Genomic DNA, 14,687 nt, shown 5'->3' on the forward strand with positions numbered 1-14,687 from the left:
TGGGGAGATGATGTATATTTTTGGGTTTCTTTCTTTAGGAAGCTCATGTGGATAATTTTAACACCATGCAAATGTATTTACAGCTAATCTTGCACTTCTCAGGTTCAGTAGGCAGGGAAGGCATAATTTCTTTTCATTCCATGGCTGCTTTTTGAATTTAAATAGAAAATAACTCACCTGACAGTCTCCTCAGGGTACAGGGGAGCTGGATTGTGACAATCCTGTGTTGGTGCAGGTGCCCCAGGAGTGCAGAGCAGGAGGTGTTAAACAGTTGTACAAAGTTTATCCCCTGTGCACCAACTTCTGTGCAGTTAAAAATGTCACCTCTCAGGCTGCAGTTGGAGCTTTGCTGTGTTTAATAGTTGTGAACTTTAATTGATGGGCTGTGTCAGCTGGAGACCAGAAACCCCCCGGGCTGGCAGGGCAGTGCTGTATTATGATCCAAATAATCCTGTTGTGGTGCTTTATTAAATGGTTTTAGAGAAATGCAGCATGTTTCATTAAAATTAAATCCCTGCAGGAAGCAGAAGTCCTTGTTTTTATTTTAGAGTGGGGAACTCAGTTTGCCATTGCACGGAATTGTTTATAATCCGTGGGCACACAGCAGCTCCGGTGGGGTGACAAAAGTCTTATTTAATCTCTGAGAAGTTAAACCAAAGTTGTGGACACTGCAGGGACAGTTGTGAGGTTGCTTTTAGGTTCGAATCAACAGTAGGGAAAAAACCTTTTAGTAAAAACATGAGAGGCTTACAATGGCATGTTGGGGAAGTCCTGGTTTTAAGGATCCACATTTCATCTCTCCGTGGGTTAGGAAGAGATTTGTGTTGCTTTTTGGGGATAGGGTTTGAAGATTTGATATAGACTCTCTGTTTTTTGATCTTTTAGTTTGGCTGTGTAGTTTCTGCTTGTATTTTGTGAATTATGTGAACCCAGGGATTTAGGCAGCAACAAGTGTAGGACAAATGCAGGGTGCATTCTCAGAGCTTTGCAATATCCTATTTAATGCTACAACAAGCTCAGGAACCTTTTCTTCGTTATCAGGATTTTCAATATAATTACTTTAATGCCCACAAGTAAGGAAGGTGATGGAATTGGAAGTAGATTGCTTTGTGGAGGTGAAGGATGGGATAAATCTAATGCATACTTGGGAGAATTGGTGAGAAGATGCACAACCATCCAGAAAATCTGCCCTGAGCAGATGTGATACTTTCTTCAGTACAACTGCCCTCTCTTTCTTTTAAAGAGAGGATCTATTAAAATACAACAGTGTCCAAAGCTCTGTTTGTTGGAGCTCTTTGCTCTCCCTTGGACACCAAAGCTCTTCTCATTGGAACGTGCTCATTTCACACAGAGTAGAAGTGCTTCATTTGGCCTTCCTACCTCACGTTCTTCATGGAATTACCTTTATTTGAGAGAAAGCCTTGAAATCCATCATTTTTCCTTGACAGAAACTCGTGTTCCTGAGGTTCCAAGCTCCCTGCATGTCCGTCCCCTGGTCACCAGCATCGTGGTGAGCTGGACCCCCCCGGAGAACCAGAACGTGGTGGTGAGGGGCTACGCCATCGGCTACGGCATCGGCTCCCCCCACGCCCAGACCATCAAGGTGGACTACAAACAGAGATACTACACCATCGAGAACCTGGGTGAGCCAGGGGGATCCTCAGCCCTGCCCATTTCACCTCCTGCAGCCCTTGTCACAACCCCTTCCATGCTGAGCAGCAGCAGGGGCCCCTCGTTCTCCGGCTGGAGCTGCAGGACAGGTGGCTTCAGGCAAAAAAAGGACCTAAAATGTCACCAAGATTCACTGGCAGCTACTTGGAAGGGAAAATAGATTCACCTTTCCACAGAATTCTCTGTGGTGGGTAAAATAGCCTGAAAGCCAAAGAAATATTAATATTGAGAAGTTCCATAAAATCGGAGGTTGGAGTCATTTTGTAGTAGAGCAGCGTAAAATGATCATTTTAAATTGTTTTTCCTCACTGCTCTTCTGGCTGTACTTAAGGGAGATTTGCTGTGACTAGAGACTTCCACTGATGAGAGCTGTTGTGTCCCTGCCCATGGCCGAGGAATGAGAGGAACTTTAAGGTCCCTTCCAACCCAGACCGGTTTGGGATTCTGGGAACACAAGCAGAAGGTCTGCACGGAGACTTGCAGTTCAAATTAAATCAAGTTATTGCATATATTTCAGTTAAAAATTAAAATACTGAACAAAGAGGGTATGGAGAAGCAGAAAATAGGATTCATTTGATATTCTAATCTCTTTTTTCCCTTTAGACCCGAGCTCCCACTATGTGATCACCCTGAAGGCCTTTAACAACGTGGGGGAAGGGATCCCTCTGTACGAGAGCGCCGTGACCCGGCCCCACTCCGGTAAGGAGCAGGGGCTCTTCCCAGTCCTTCACAGCTGCTGGAATGTGGTGGTGTGGGATGGAAGAGTCTGGTTTGTCTGTGCCACCCAGCGCTCCCCATCCCTTTAACTGGCTGCCCTCACTGCTCAGGAATTGCCTCACGTGTCCCACATTAAACCACCTAAAATTGGGGCCATTTGGAAACTACAGAACTGACCTGTCAGCTGCTGATAGATGTTCTTGTTCCCAACATTAACATTATGTGAGCCCAGAGCCTGGGGGTGCCGTTCTAAAGGCACAGCCCTTGTTTTGGGGTTTAGGGGCAAATACAGCTTTTTTGGTGTTTTACACTGAGATTTTGAATATGATGTGTGTTTGCTTTATCTAAATCTCACTCTGCTGTCACTTACACCAAAAAGTTGGTGGAAGTTTTAATTTTGAAAGAGTTTAAGCAGAGGAAATGGTTTGCAGGTGAGGTGTTGCCATGTGAGGGCTCTCTGTGCTCCCTGGTGACACCAGCGAGGGGTTTGCTGTAGGTGCAGCACTTTGGTTTAGTCCTGGAGAGCAGGACTAAAATCCTTACAGATTTTCTAGAGGACACTGGAATTGCAGTTTCCCAGTTACTGTATATTTGTCTGATACTTGGGACTCGATGCCCATAACATGCTTTAAAAGCTGCTGGGAGCTCCCTGTGTGTGAAGTGACATTTCCCCATCCAGAAGGAGTCCAGCTCTTTGTGCTCCTCATTGTTTTCTGGAAGAGGACTCAGTGGACATCCTGAGGAAAATGAAGTTAAAATGGCTGTGTCTTTGGGGTTCTCAGGCCATGGTTGAGGGCACTGCACACTAATACCATTAAGTATTATATCAGCATGTCTGTGTTGTCTTACTGTCTATAGAAGGGAAGAGATGCAAGAGTGATGTTATTGACCAGTCTGATGTCACCTATTAACTCTGGCTTTTCTCTCTTTTTCTCCATTCCTCACCCTCCATCTCATTGCACTACCCTGCATTTCCCCTTTTTTGTTTTGGTTTACATTAAAATGCCACCTCCTCCCGTTTTAATTGTAATCCCCGACTCCTTGCCCATCGATTCCCCAGACACTTCCGAGGTTGATTTGTTTGTTATTAATGCTCCATACACTCCAGTGCCAGACCCGTCTCCCATGATGCCCCCGGTGGGAGTTCAGGCTTCCATCCTGAGCCACGACACCATCCGGATCACGTGGGCAGACAACTCTCTGCCCAAGAACCAGAAGATCACGGACGCTCGGTACTACACAGTGCGCTGGAAAACCAACATCCCGGCCAACACCAAGTACAAGGTACTGGCTCCAGCAGCTGCAGCAGCCTGGGGGTCAGGGACAAGGAGTTCTGAGGTGGCAGCTGAGGGTAAGAACACCCTGCAGAGCTGTGCCAGGAGGGGCAGGATTGTTCCAGGTTGGTTTTGTGTTCTGTGGATGAGGGAGCTGGAGCTGGGGTGTTGTGGGAGTGGCTGGATGAGCACTTCCAGAAGGGTGTTCTGCTCCAGAGCCAGGGGCACAGGGACAGTTGGACACTTGGAAAGTCTGTGTTACTGACTCTCTGCCTCTTCCCCAGCCGTTTCCCCTTTCCCCATTCATTTGGGGGTGAGTCCTGCAGGGAAAAGATTGACCCTCGTGGTTTTCAGTTCCTTTTACAACCTTTTCTGTTCATACCAAGTTGATAGCAAACCTTTCCTTTGGGAACTGAATGGATGCAAAATACACAACAATAACTTTATGATGTCCCTGCCTTCTTCCATTTTCATCTGTTTTGATTTGGAGACTGGATTTGGGGTTTCAGTTTTTTTACTTGGTTGGTTGGACTTTTTTATTAATTTTCAGGGTTATCTGGAGGCCTCAAAGGTACTGACTGCAAATTTCACATTTGCAATGAGGCTCAGAGGAACTGGTTGTTAAAATAACCAGCCAGTGAAGTTCCCTTTATGCTCTTGCAGAGCTATCTTGTTGTAGTCCAGATTTATTTTTTTTATTGAAATGAAAAGATATTATTATAAGGGTATTCCTCCTCTAAAGGCAAGCCCACATTCCTGAGTCATGTGCAGAGGATGTCTCAGGAGGGATTTAAAGAAAGCTACAGTTTCTGTAGTTAATTGCTTAAAAAAAACCCACCCTCAGTGGTAAATGAACTATTCCCACCATTCTTGGTGCTGGTGGCCAGTGGGTGACAAGTTTTATTGTGGACCAAAGCCAATATGTGATGATGGAATATAGTTCAGAATCACTCCCTGTAGAAAGCATTTGCCTAAAAGGACAGAAGTTTGAGGGTCTTTGCTTTAACCACGTGGCACCCAGGATGTCTGGAGAACCCACATCCTGCGACTGTTCCACAACCTTGGGCACAGAAACTCTGTTCTCCAGGATCCAGAGCTGCGTCTGTTCAGCACAGGGTGGTTTCATCCATCCCTCTCATCCCGATGGATGCTGGGGCCATCCGTTCAGATTTTCTCCCTTTGCCCCCTGTTTCTCACTGGCACTCCCAAACTGCTGCTGAAGGGGCTCTGTGCTGCCAACACAAGTGGTTCCACCTTAAGGAGCCTTTTTTTCCTTTATTTGTACAGGAGTTGTGTCAATCTGGGCCTGTAAACACAGGAACAGATGGGATACAGTTCCTAAAAGGCTCCACTGTGCTTTGAACTGTGTCGCTGCACCAACGTGGATCAGTTTTCCAAAGAGCCTTTGTTGGGGACCGAGGTTGTCCTGCAGCTCCCTGGGATCCAACAGTCAGCTCTTAAGCAGAACCAAAAATATTAAACCTTATCTTGGATCTTTTAGGGAAATAAATTGTTCAGGGTACTATTTATGGAGAGTGAGTGGGGTTTGGTACCATGGGATAGGCTGGGGTCTTAAAAACTGGGAGTGGTGTTAAAAGTGGAGAAAGCAGAGAAGTCTGAGCCTCCAGCTGGGCCTTGATGTGTGATTTACATCCAGTGGGATGTGCAGGGAGACTAAAAGATACCAAGATTCAGAGCCATAGGGAAAACCAGAACTTAACCTACGAAAGGAGCTCGGCTGCAGCCAGGAGAGACCAGGAACTATAAACTGTGGAATGTTCCAGTGCTGTTGGAATTCCCACAGGCATTCCAGAGAGGAAGAGCTGGTGTGCAATTTGGGGGTAAGGCAGCTCAGAATGCAAGATTTCTCCTTGGGACTTGTCATTCCCTCGCTGTCCCAGGCCAAGGGCTTTGCTCCCTCCTTTCCCAGGGAGCTGTGCCTTGTCCAGCTTTGTCACAAACCGTCAGCCACAACCCATTTCCTCCAAAGCTACACCGAGTGTGTACCAAGGGAAGGTTTCAGGTTAATAGAGGATTTAGTTTTAATTCATTGTATGATCCCTTGATGACTGGCCACCCCTGTGATGTTGGTGAACGAGCAAAATACTTGGCACAAACCACAGTCATCCCTTGGATCACAATTCCTGGACTTCCACCCAGGGTAAGAGAAAAAGGCTCTCCCTGATACTTGACAAATCAGGGTTTTCTTTGCAGAATTTGGACTGTGTTACTCACAGAGCCCCCAAGAAATGTGCCTTTACCTTGAAAATTAATTAGCTGGAGGTGTTGTTTCTGGAGGCAGTGGCTGTACCCAGTTGTTGGCCCTGTCAAAGACTGAAACAACTCTTTAATTCCATGTTTAGATCACTGCAGGTCAAGGTAAGCAATATACATATCTGTAAATACACTTCCCTTTTTCTTCCCACAGCCTCTAGTGCATTCTGTTGATGTTCAAGCCACATATAGCAAATACCAGATATTTAAAAATGGCTGAGTTACAAATTCCACTATTTATATATAACAACCTGCAGTGTTAAATGAACTTAGTGCAATTAAATTCACTGCTTTTCATGCTTAGGTTTCCCTGTGGATGAAGTGTAAAGGACAAAAAGCCCATCCAAATGAGCCTGGAGTTCTTTTTAAAATACAGCCAAAAAATCAAGTGTGCAAAGAATTAGTAAGATCTTCTATAATAGAAATTCTCTATAGAAATTCTTACTTAGAAATTCTAAAATTTCTATTCAATAAATGTGTAGTTTTTGTGTGTGATCCTAGATAACCATTTTGTTCTGGAAAAAGTCCACGTATTAGTAAAGCTTCGTTCTCTTCACGTCTTTCTAGTGTATCTTTAGTTGATTGTTTATTATATTTAAGAATGTCCTGAAAATTCTGCAGGAATTTGGGAGGCAGCTCCAGGTTTCAATCAGGATTGTTATTAGCTGGGCTTATTGTTTTCCCCAGTTAATGAAATGCTGTAAATTAACCCCCCAGGTAAACAGTGATTTAGCCACTGCATAACAAGTGGGCCCTGGACCTTGTATTGCCTTTCTTAATTTATAATTGACTGCTATTAAATCTCGTGCTGATTGCAGGAAGAATCTCCAGTTGAGGGTAAAACAACTGCACGTTAATCCTTGATTGATGAATTTACATGAGAGAGGAGAAACCTCCCGGAATTAATGGCTGTGGTTATGGAAATGTTGGAGACACCTGAGAGCTGTGACTGATGGCTCAGCAGTTCCTGACACTTGTCTTTCTTTCAGACTGCCAATGCCACCACCCTGAGCTATTTGGTGACGGGGCTGAAGCCCAACACCCTCTACGAGTTCTCGGTGATGGTGACCAAGGGCCGCAGATCCAGCACCTGGAGCATGACAGCACATGGGACCACCTTTGAACTAGGTACTGCTGGGCTTCTGGGAGGGCTGAACACAAAGAAATCAAGCCAGGTCTGCCAGCTTTCTGGTTTTTAAATGATTCTGATGATGATACTTGCTGGGGAGGGGGGGCTGTTCTTCTGAATAGTTTAGTCAGAAATTCTGATTAAAAGAACAACAACATACTTCAAAATTCCAAGGGATGATTGCATGCAGGAGAATTTACATCAAATTACAGAGAAGTGATGAATAATGTACCACAGTTCATGGGCAGGAGAGAATAAAGTGTGTGCTTGAAACGTCTCAAAAAGAGCACGTTAATAGCAAATACAAAGAAAATACTTCAGCTAATAATAATTAAAATTTGCTGTGTGATGATAATTATGACAGAGCGAGAAGGTGCATGAGGCAAATGAAGACAAAAAAATCATAGTAGGAATTAAGACATCCAAATGAGCCCTAAATTCCTGTTCAGAACAGAAAAGGGTTTGTAGCTGCCAAGGAAAACCTTGGGCCCACGGAGTAACTGTGAGGGCCAGACCCTCTCCCCCAACCTGCCCCTCATTAGCTCTTTTTATCCTGCAGTGTTAAATGAACTTTGTGCAATTAAATTTGCTGCTTATTATGCTTAGGTTTCTCTTTAGATGAACTGTAAAGGACAAAAAGCCCATCCAAATGAGCCTGGAGTTCTTATGCTAAATTAAAATACAGCCAAAAAATCAAGCGTGCAAAGAATTAGTGAGAGCTCCCAAATGTTCTGTAACAAGGCACGAGAAAAAGCAAAACCTGGATAAAATCTGGCATCTCTGAACTTACTCTGAAATCCCATAAACCATTAGGGAGCTTCAGTTGCTTTTGAAAACACTGTTGTGGTTTTTGGAGGGAATTCCATGATGTGGGACCAGCTCTGGGCTGAGGCTCCTTTCCCATCCCAGTGACTGTTCCCAGGTTAAAACACTCTCTTTGCTATTTTTGCTGACACACGTACAGTCCTCACCCATAACTCTACACCAAGTGCAGGGACTATAAAATTTGCAGAGATAAAGACCTTAACAGAGAATTTGAACCTCAAGAAGCACACGAGCAATGATGCAGGAGGTCTCGTTGCATTTAAATAGGAAATCTCAAGTTGAAGTGGTTGTAAAGAATATTTGCAAATGTGACCTAAAAACTTGGGAACTAAGAAAAAATTTTTTTTAAAAAAAGGCTAAATATATTTTCTCATAAAAGATCTTATGATTTGTATGACAGGCCAAATTCCTGAGCTCATTATTTTAGAATGTCCTGAGTAGCAGCATTGTGTAGGACTTGCTCCTCAACCAATGATGAAGGAAAATATGGGATCCTGGGCTCAGTGTTAGTGATTTCCTATGGGCTAGTCCTGATTTTTTTTCCTCTGAATCTTCTTTTTATGTATTTGGGATAATATTTACAGTAACATTTGGGCTTTGGCTGTCCTGGTTCCCACCTATTCCTCACACAGGTACCCATCTCAGAGGATGGAGGGATGAATTTCTAATTGGTAACTTAAATAAAGCTCTTGAAATGCAGGAAGCACTGCAGGCACTCAGGGCTACTATTATGGTATTAGTATATCCAATATCCAAGGTGCATTTACTCCAAGTTAACCCAAGGAAAAAGGTTGGACAGTTGCGGTCAGCAAATATTTCTGCCTTTCAAATGCTTCTGTGGTGCAGATTTCCTTCCAAATCACAAATAATCCTTCAGGAAAGTCAGTCAGCAGTTGCAGATTCAAAATTGCTGGTGGATTTACTTTGTTGATTTGGATTTCAGTGGTAAATTGGCATTTCTGGAGTCATAGAATCTCAAAAGGGGCTGGGTTGGAAGGGACCTTAAAGCCCATCTTGTTCCATCCCCTGCCCTGAGCAGGAACACCTCCAACTATCCCAGGTTGCTCCAAGCCCCGTCCAGCCTGGCCTTGGACACTTCCAGAGATGGGGAGTCCACAACCTCTGGGTCTCAGTCCCACCATAAACCTGAAAATATGGAGATATTTCATGTGCCTACCTAAGTAAAATGTATTTCTTTCACAAGTTTGTATGATTTTTCTAATGACTGAAGAAATTCAGGTGAGAAGCCAGTGACCCCAGTTGTCCAGAGATCCGTGGTTTTGGGAACACCTGGGCTCACTCAGTCCTGAACCACAGCATGTGGTGACAGCACTGCCTTGGGAAGGGGGAGCTACATCTGGGAAGGAGGTGCTGCACTCCAGGTCACCAGTGAATGGAGTAAATCAGTGAGACCACGGCAGTAGATGGTGGATTCATAAAACTAACGAAGAGAACAAACCAAAATAACTTGCATTAATATAAAACAAAAATCCAGGGTGCTGAGGGTGTTGTTTGTACCCCGTGGGACTGACAGCCTGGTTCTGTGTGTTTGCAGTACCAACTTCCCCTCCCAAGGACGTGACTGTGGTGAGCAAGGAGGGCAAACCCCGGACCATCATCGTGAACTGGCAACCCCCCTCCGAGGCCAACGGCAAGATCACAGGTGGGCAGGGCAGGGGGGCAGCCCAGGGGGGGCTGTGTGACCCTGGGGCCGTGTCCCACCCTCCCTTTAGCCCAGGGCTGCCCAGAGCTCCGTATCTGCTCTGTCAGTCTCTGGAGCTGCTCAGATTAATTATTTACTTTTGTACCTTGTAAAAATATATTAAGATCTAAACTAACTGCAGTGGGAAATTGGAGTGGAACCAGAAATATAATTGGAAGTTTAAATATCTCCATAACCTTTGCCTTCCTCAGATTGGGCTGTTCTAATAGCAGGCCTGCAGAAATTGTCCATAATGCCTCTGGCCCATCAGTGGTTTATTTAGGAGAAGCCATCCCAGTGCTCTTTGTCATCTTAGTGGCGTTTTTGTGTCACAGAACAGACTTAAAGGCAGTTTATTAGTCCCCTGACAGAACCATTAGGAGTAAACTGTTATTTGCCTTTAAGTGCATCACTGCCACGTAGGATAAATCACTGAACAGAAAGTGATAATTCCTGATTCCTGTCCGTAATTTCTGTTTGGATTCCCATTTCCAAGGGCTTTCTGAAATAATTCACTTCCGTTTTTCTTTGTTTTTATGCCAGGTTTTAAGCTTAAATCAGATTTTAATGGCATATTGTTTGCAGTGTATGGTTTTGGGTTTGTGCTCAGAATTAACCACGGTGCAGGATCACCTGATTAGGCAGGACTGGAGCCCAGGTTCTACACTGGAGACTGAATTGAATTAGATCCATGGGAAAAGGCAGCAAGATGTTTCCTCTTTGTGGGAAGGAAGGTTTGAGTGGAGAAACAAGAGCCTTTATCTGAAGTGCAGGTGAAAGGACTCGGCTGGTGGTGGCCAGTGAGGGGCCTTCAGGCAGGGCAGGCACAAATATCCGACACCGAGGGCCCTCAGGGGAGAGGGGAAACAACGTACAGAGACCAGCACTTACCTACACACAGCAAATGAGCAAAATTATCCCATTTTCCTGGGAAAAAATGCCCTTGCAGTGTCTGCTGTGAAGTGCAACCTTAGTTATCCACATAGGTTGAACAAAAACATCCAGTGCTTATTAGTTTGTGCATAAACAGCAGGTTAAAATAGCAAATAAAATAGTAATTAACTGGTAAGTTTGAGTGCACCAAGCATGAGCTTCCCTTTTCCAGGGAATGAGGCAGTTTTTGGGATGTGGGGGTTGAGTGCCCTCTGGTGGGAACAGCCCCGGTTGAGGGACAGCTCCAGGCTCCACTAATGAGTCATTAACTAATGAGTCATTAACTCTGTGCATTGAGTAGTGCCATAAAAACCGAGGGATGATGTCATTCCATGCCCTGGGCAGCCTGTCTGTGGAATACGTGGCTTTGCAGCTCCCATCTCCCTTGGATGTGGTCAGGATGGATTTGGAATACTGAGCTGGGCCAGGCTGGGTTCCTGATGTGCATCGTTAAACCCGCTGAATAATTAGGACAGTCATAAGTTAACTCACTGCTTGTGCCACTATAGTGCTTTGAACTGTCACTACATATATATACATATATAAAAATATAAATTAAATATATGTGTGTATAATATATATTATAGATGTAAAATACTAAATAATAAATATAAATAATATAATATAAATATAATATGCACCATAATATAATATAATTTATAATATTTATAATATATTATATTATTGTAATAGAGCATATAGGCAATATAAATAATAAATAATAAATCATATATATATATACATCTATATTGGTCCAAGTATATATTTTATGCTGAGGCTTTGTGTTTCATATGTAAAAAAAAGTTATAAAGCTTTTACTTCATGTTGATTTTTACAATTGCAGTGCCTTTCAATAACAGAACATAAACTCCTCCCATACCTTTTTTTCCTGGGATGTGCAGGACAACCTCAGTACTCTTCAGATTATTGTCATCTTTGTTAATACACTGGAAAACACTGTTTTGTGCATTAACGCTTGGTTAATACACTGAAAATAAAATAATTATAAACTACTGAACACATGTTGCTGAGCTGTGCATGACAGTGTTTTGTGGTTTGAACATTATTTAAATAATGTATTATAATAATATATTAATAATATAATAGTAATACTTTGAGGATGTTTTGATAACAACAGCATTATCTTATTTTACTTATAAATAGGTAAAGAGGTGGAAATGAGCAATTTCTCCATGTGCAATGAACAGTGGTCAGAAATAATGTTGATATTTTAAAGGGCTTTTTTCCTCTCACTGTATAACAGATGGGAAGGAGGGCTGGTGTCTGGATGCATTCTTACTCTTGGGAAAAGTGAGAACACCCTTAGCAACCCCCTAATCCTCATTTTCTGTGCGATCTGGTGACTCTCCTGCTCTTCCCTGGGAACAGGATACATCATCTACTACAGCACGGACGTGAACGCTGAGATCCATGACTGGGTCATCGAGCCAGTGGTGGGGAACAGGCTGACCCACCAGATCCAGGAGCTGACCCTGGACACGCCCTATTACTTCAAAATCCAGGCCCGGAACTCCAAGGGAATGGGGCCCATGTCCGAGGCCGTGCAGTTCAGAACCCCCAAAGGTAAAGTGGCACCTGCGTCCCGACAGCTCCTCCGGAAGGACGAGCACCAGGAGCGTGCAGGCTGTGCTTACACTGGAAAAGGCTGGAGTTGGGTTAGAGCAGAATTCCCTGTTGTCTTGCTCTTACCTGGAGTTAACCCCTGTGCAGGTGGTGCTCAGCTCTTTGGTTCATGGTGCTGTGACTGCTCTTGGGTCCTTAGTTATGAGAAACCCAGGTTTAGTTACAGTAACACTCCGGGACTGTGTCACATCTGCTCCCTGGGACTGGGGTGGTGCAGGGGGAACTCATGGGGCACTGCAGGCTCCTGAATCAAGAACTGATGGTGGTGGGTAGGTGGTAAATAGTACAAATGTGAGATAGCTCGAGAAAGGTACTCGGGGGGGAGAAAGAAAAAGTTATGAGTTTATCATTGTGGAAACATATCATAGAACTGGGATGGAAGGAACCTTAATGATCATCCAGTCCCACCCCCTGCCATGTGCAGGGACACTTTGCATTCATCTAGGCTGCTCCAAGCCCTGTCCAACCTGGCCCTGGGCACTTCTCCACGTGAGTATTGGTGGTCAGAAAGAAGCTGTAGCCAGTCTGCCTGTGCTGTGTGAAACTTGAAATTCTGTCTCACTCTTCAAGCCTTGTGATCTCTCTTGTTTTTTCCTCCCTGTGCTTGCCCCATAGCTGAGTCCTCAGATAAAATGCCCAATGACCAAGGTAAATGAACAGCCAACATTTCTCTTCACTCCATCCTTCACTCATCCTAGTTTCGCTGTCCTTGTGCTGTTGCATTTTCTGAATGAAACAAATATCTGCTGCTCTGACTATAAATGGGCGAGTTCCTGTTGTGGTTTTAATAGTGGAAGAACTGGGAGTCCTGTGTGTGGGCTGGTGTTGGGAATATAAAGTGATCTCTGTAGTCAGGGGTCCCATGAAGGGTCATGTGGGTGGGGACCCTTCTGCAGGGATGGGCCATCCAGCCCCTGCCTGTTGCTGCAGGACCTCGGCACGAGGGGGTGGAGATCAAACAGATTCTGATTAGCACAGGTGCTGTTTGTGAGCTCCACATCCAGGATTGTTGTCATAAGAAAGGCAAGGATGCTCATTCTGGAAAGCTTTGTGCAGGAGAGATTCTGTCTGTCGACTCCTTTGGAGTCCAGACTCTCCTGAGGAGCCTGGCATTGGCTCCTAAAAGCCTTAAGGCTTTCAGATGTTTGCTTGGAAAATGGGAGCTTTGAGGCTTCCTACATGGAATTATAAGGTGAATGTCCCAGGGCTGTTCTTGCTTTCTTCCAAATAACCTACAAGCCCAATAAAAAGGGAGGAATTAGTCTGAAGGAATGAGTTTAAAAGGCCATTGGCAAACAGCTTAGACTTGCAATTAGAGACATCCTAAAGGGGCTGAGAGGGTTGGACTTGGCTCTGCAACTTGTAACTTAGCAGTAATTTATTAAATATGCTTTTACCCCTGTGCACCAAATACTGCTGATAGGAGGGGATTAGGGAGGAAATTCATATGCAGCCCCTGTGCCAGAGGTGGGAGCTGGGATCTGTGCTGTCTTGGGGTGAGCAGCTGCTCTCCCTGACACCATCCGTGCCCAGGGGCAGCGGGAGGGAACTGGGGAAGGGTAAAAGGTTTAGGGAGAAGTTACTGTTTTCTATTCTGCCCTGTTCTAACCCCATTTCAGCAGAGAACTGAATCTTCCATCCATCCTAAAGTAACGTGTTCTTCTAGTAACAATTTGATTAATTCTTATCCCATTATTTATAAATCATAAAAGCCAAAAGAGTTTTGTTTCCAAATTCCTCTTGGAACACTCAGAGATTATAAATCATGGCAGCAGCTTAAGTGTAGGAAAGGAGAAGGTGGAGGAAATGCAGGAAAGGAGCTGAAGAGCTGCTCTGTGACAGCATCACTGAATTGGGACTCTCAGGAAAGAGCCAGCAAGTTCCTCAGGACTGGGAAGGACCCAAACTACAATGGGTTGATTCTCTGGCCCTGATGGTTCTGTCTTTTTTTTTCTCTCCCTGCTTTAATGTTTTCCTTCTGTATTAAGCACATGATGCTGTTTTTCCACACACTTTGGTAGCACAGATCTTGTGTCAGAACTTAGTGACAGTTGCTGTCAGCCCTCAAGGAGTTGCACTGACCTAGGACAAAAGCAAAGATTAAGGTCTCTGATCGTTGGAAAACCATCCTGAAGTCACACAAAGTTGAATTACATTGTGTGGCTGCAGGTACCTGATGGGTAACACAGAGATTCACAAGCTAAATAAAAACCAATTCCAAGTAAATGCTGTCCTAAACTGTTCCTTAGAATAGGTTGTACTGCATAAGAGATGGACTCTCTGGAATTTAAAGGTTTAAACTGTTCATCCATGGTTTTAGGAATTGGATACTGGGAAGCATCTTGGTTGGGTGCCTAAATTTCATCCTAAATTCCTCAGGGTGTTCCCGGGAGGATGTGAGCTCTGGGAGGATCCTGTGCAGGTGGCACTGCACATCCTCTCTCTTCTTCCCTGTTCCCTGATTTTATGTCACCTGTTAAACTCAGGGGCATATTTTTCCTTCTCTTTCCTTGTGTTA

General features: G+C 44.3%; 1 protein-coding gene across 10 annotated transcripts in view; it reads left to right on the forward strand.

Moving 5' to 3' along the window:
- NEO1 (neogenin 1) overlaps positions 1–14,687 on the forward strand; it is a 169,417-nt gene that overhangs the window by 140,579 nt on the left and 14,151 nt on the right. For 5 of the 10 annotated variants that reach the window (XM_027697878.1, XM_027697874.1, XM_027697877.1 and 2 more), the window contains exons 15-21: positions 1,449–1,643; positions 2,275–2,370; positions 3,449–3,672; positions 6,926–7,064; positions 9,446–9,553; positions 11,915–12,109; positions 12,785–12,817. In XM_027697878.1, the coding sequence (XP_027553679.1) occupies positions 1,449–1,643; positions 2,275–2,370; positions 3,449–3,672; positions 6,926–7,064; positions 9,446–9,553; positions 11,915–12,109; positions 12,785–12,817 (990 nt within the window). The remainder of the gene's footprint in view (positions 1–1,448; positions 1,644–2,274; positions 2,371–3,448; positions 3,673–6,925; positions 7,065–9,445; positions 9,554–11,914; positions 12,110–12,784; positions 12,818–14,687) is intronic. The other 5 variants (XM_027697875.1, XM_027697880.1, XM_027697879.1 and 2 more) reach the window with 3 other exon arrangements.

This window comes from Neopelma chrysocephalum, unplaced genomic scaffold (assembly GCF_003984885.1).
Source record: "Neopelma chrysocephalum unplaced genomic scaffold, ASM398488v2 Primary Assembly neopelma1_124, whole genome shotgun sequence".
NCBI classification, from domain to species: Eukaryota; Metazoa; Chordata; class Aves; order Passeriformes; family Pipridae; genus Neopelma; species Neopelma chrysocephalum.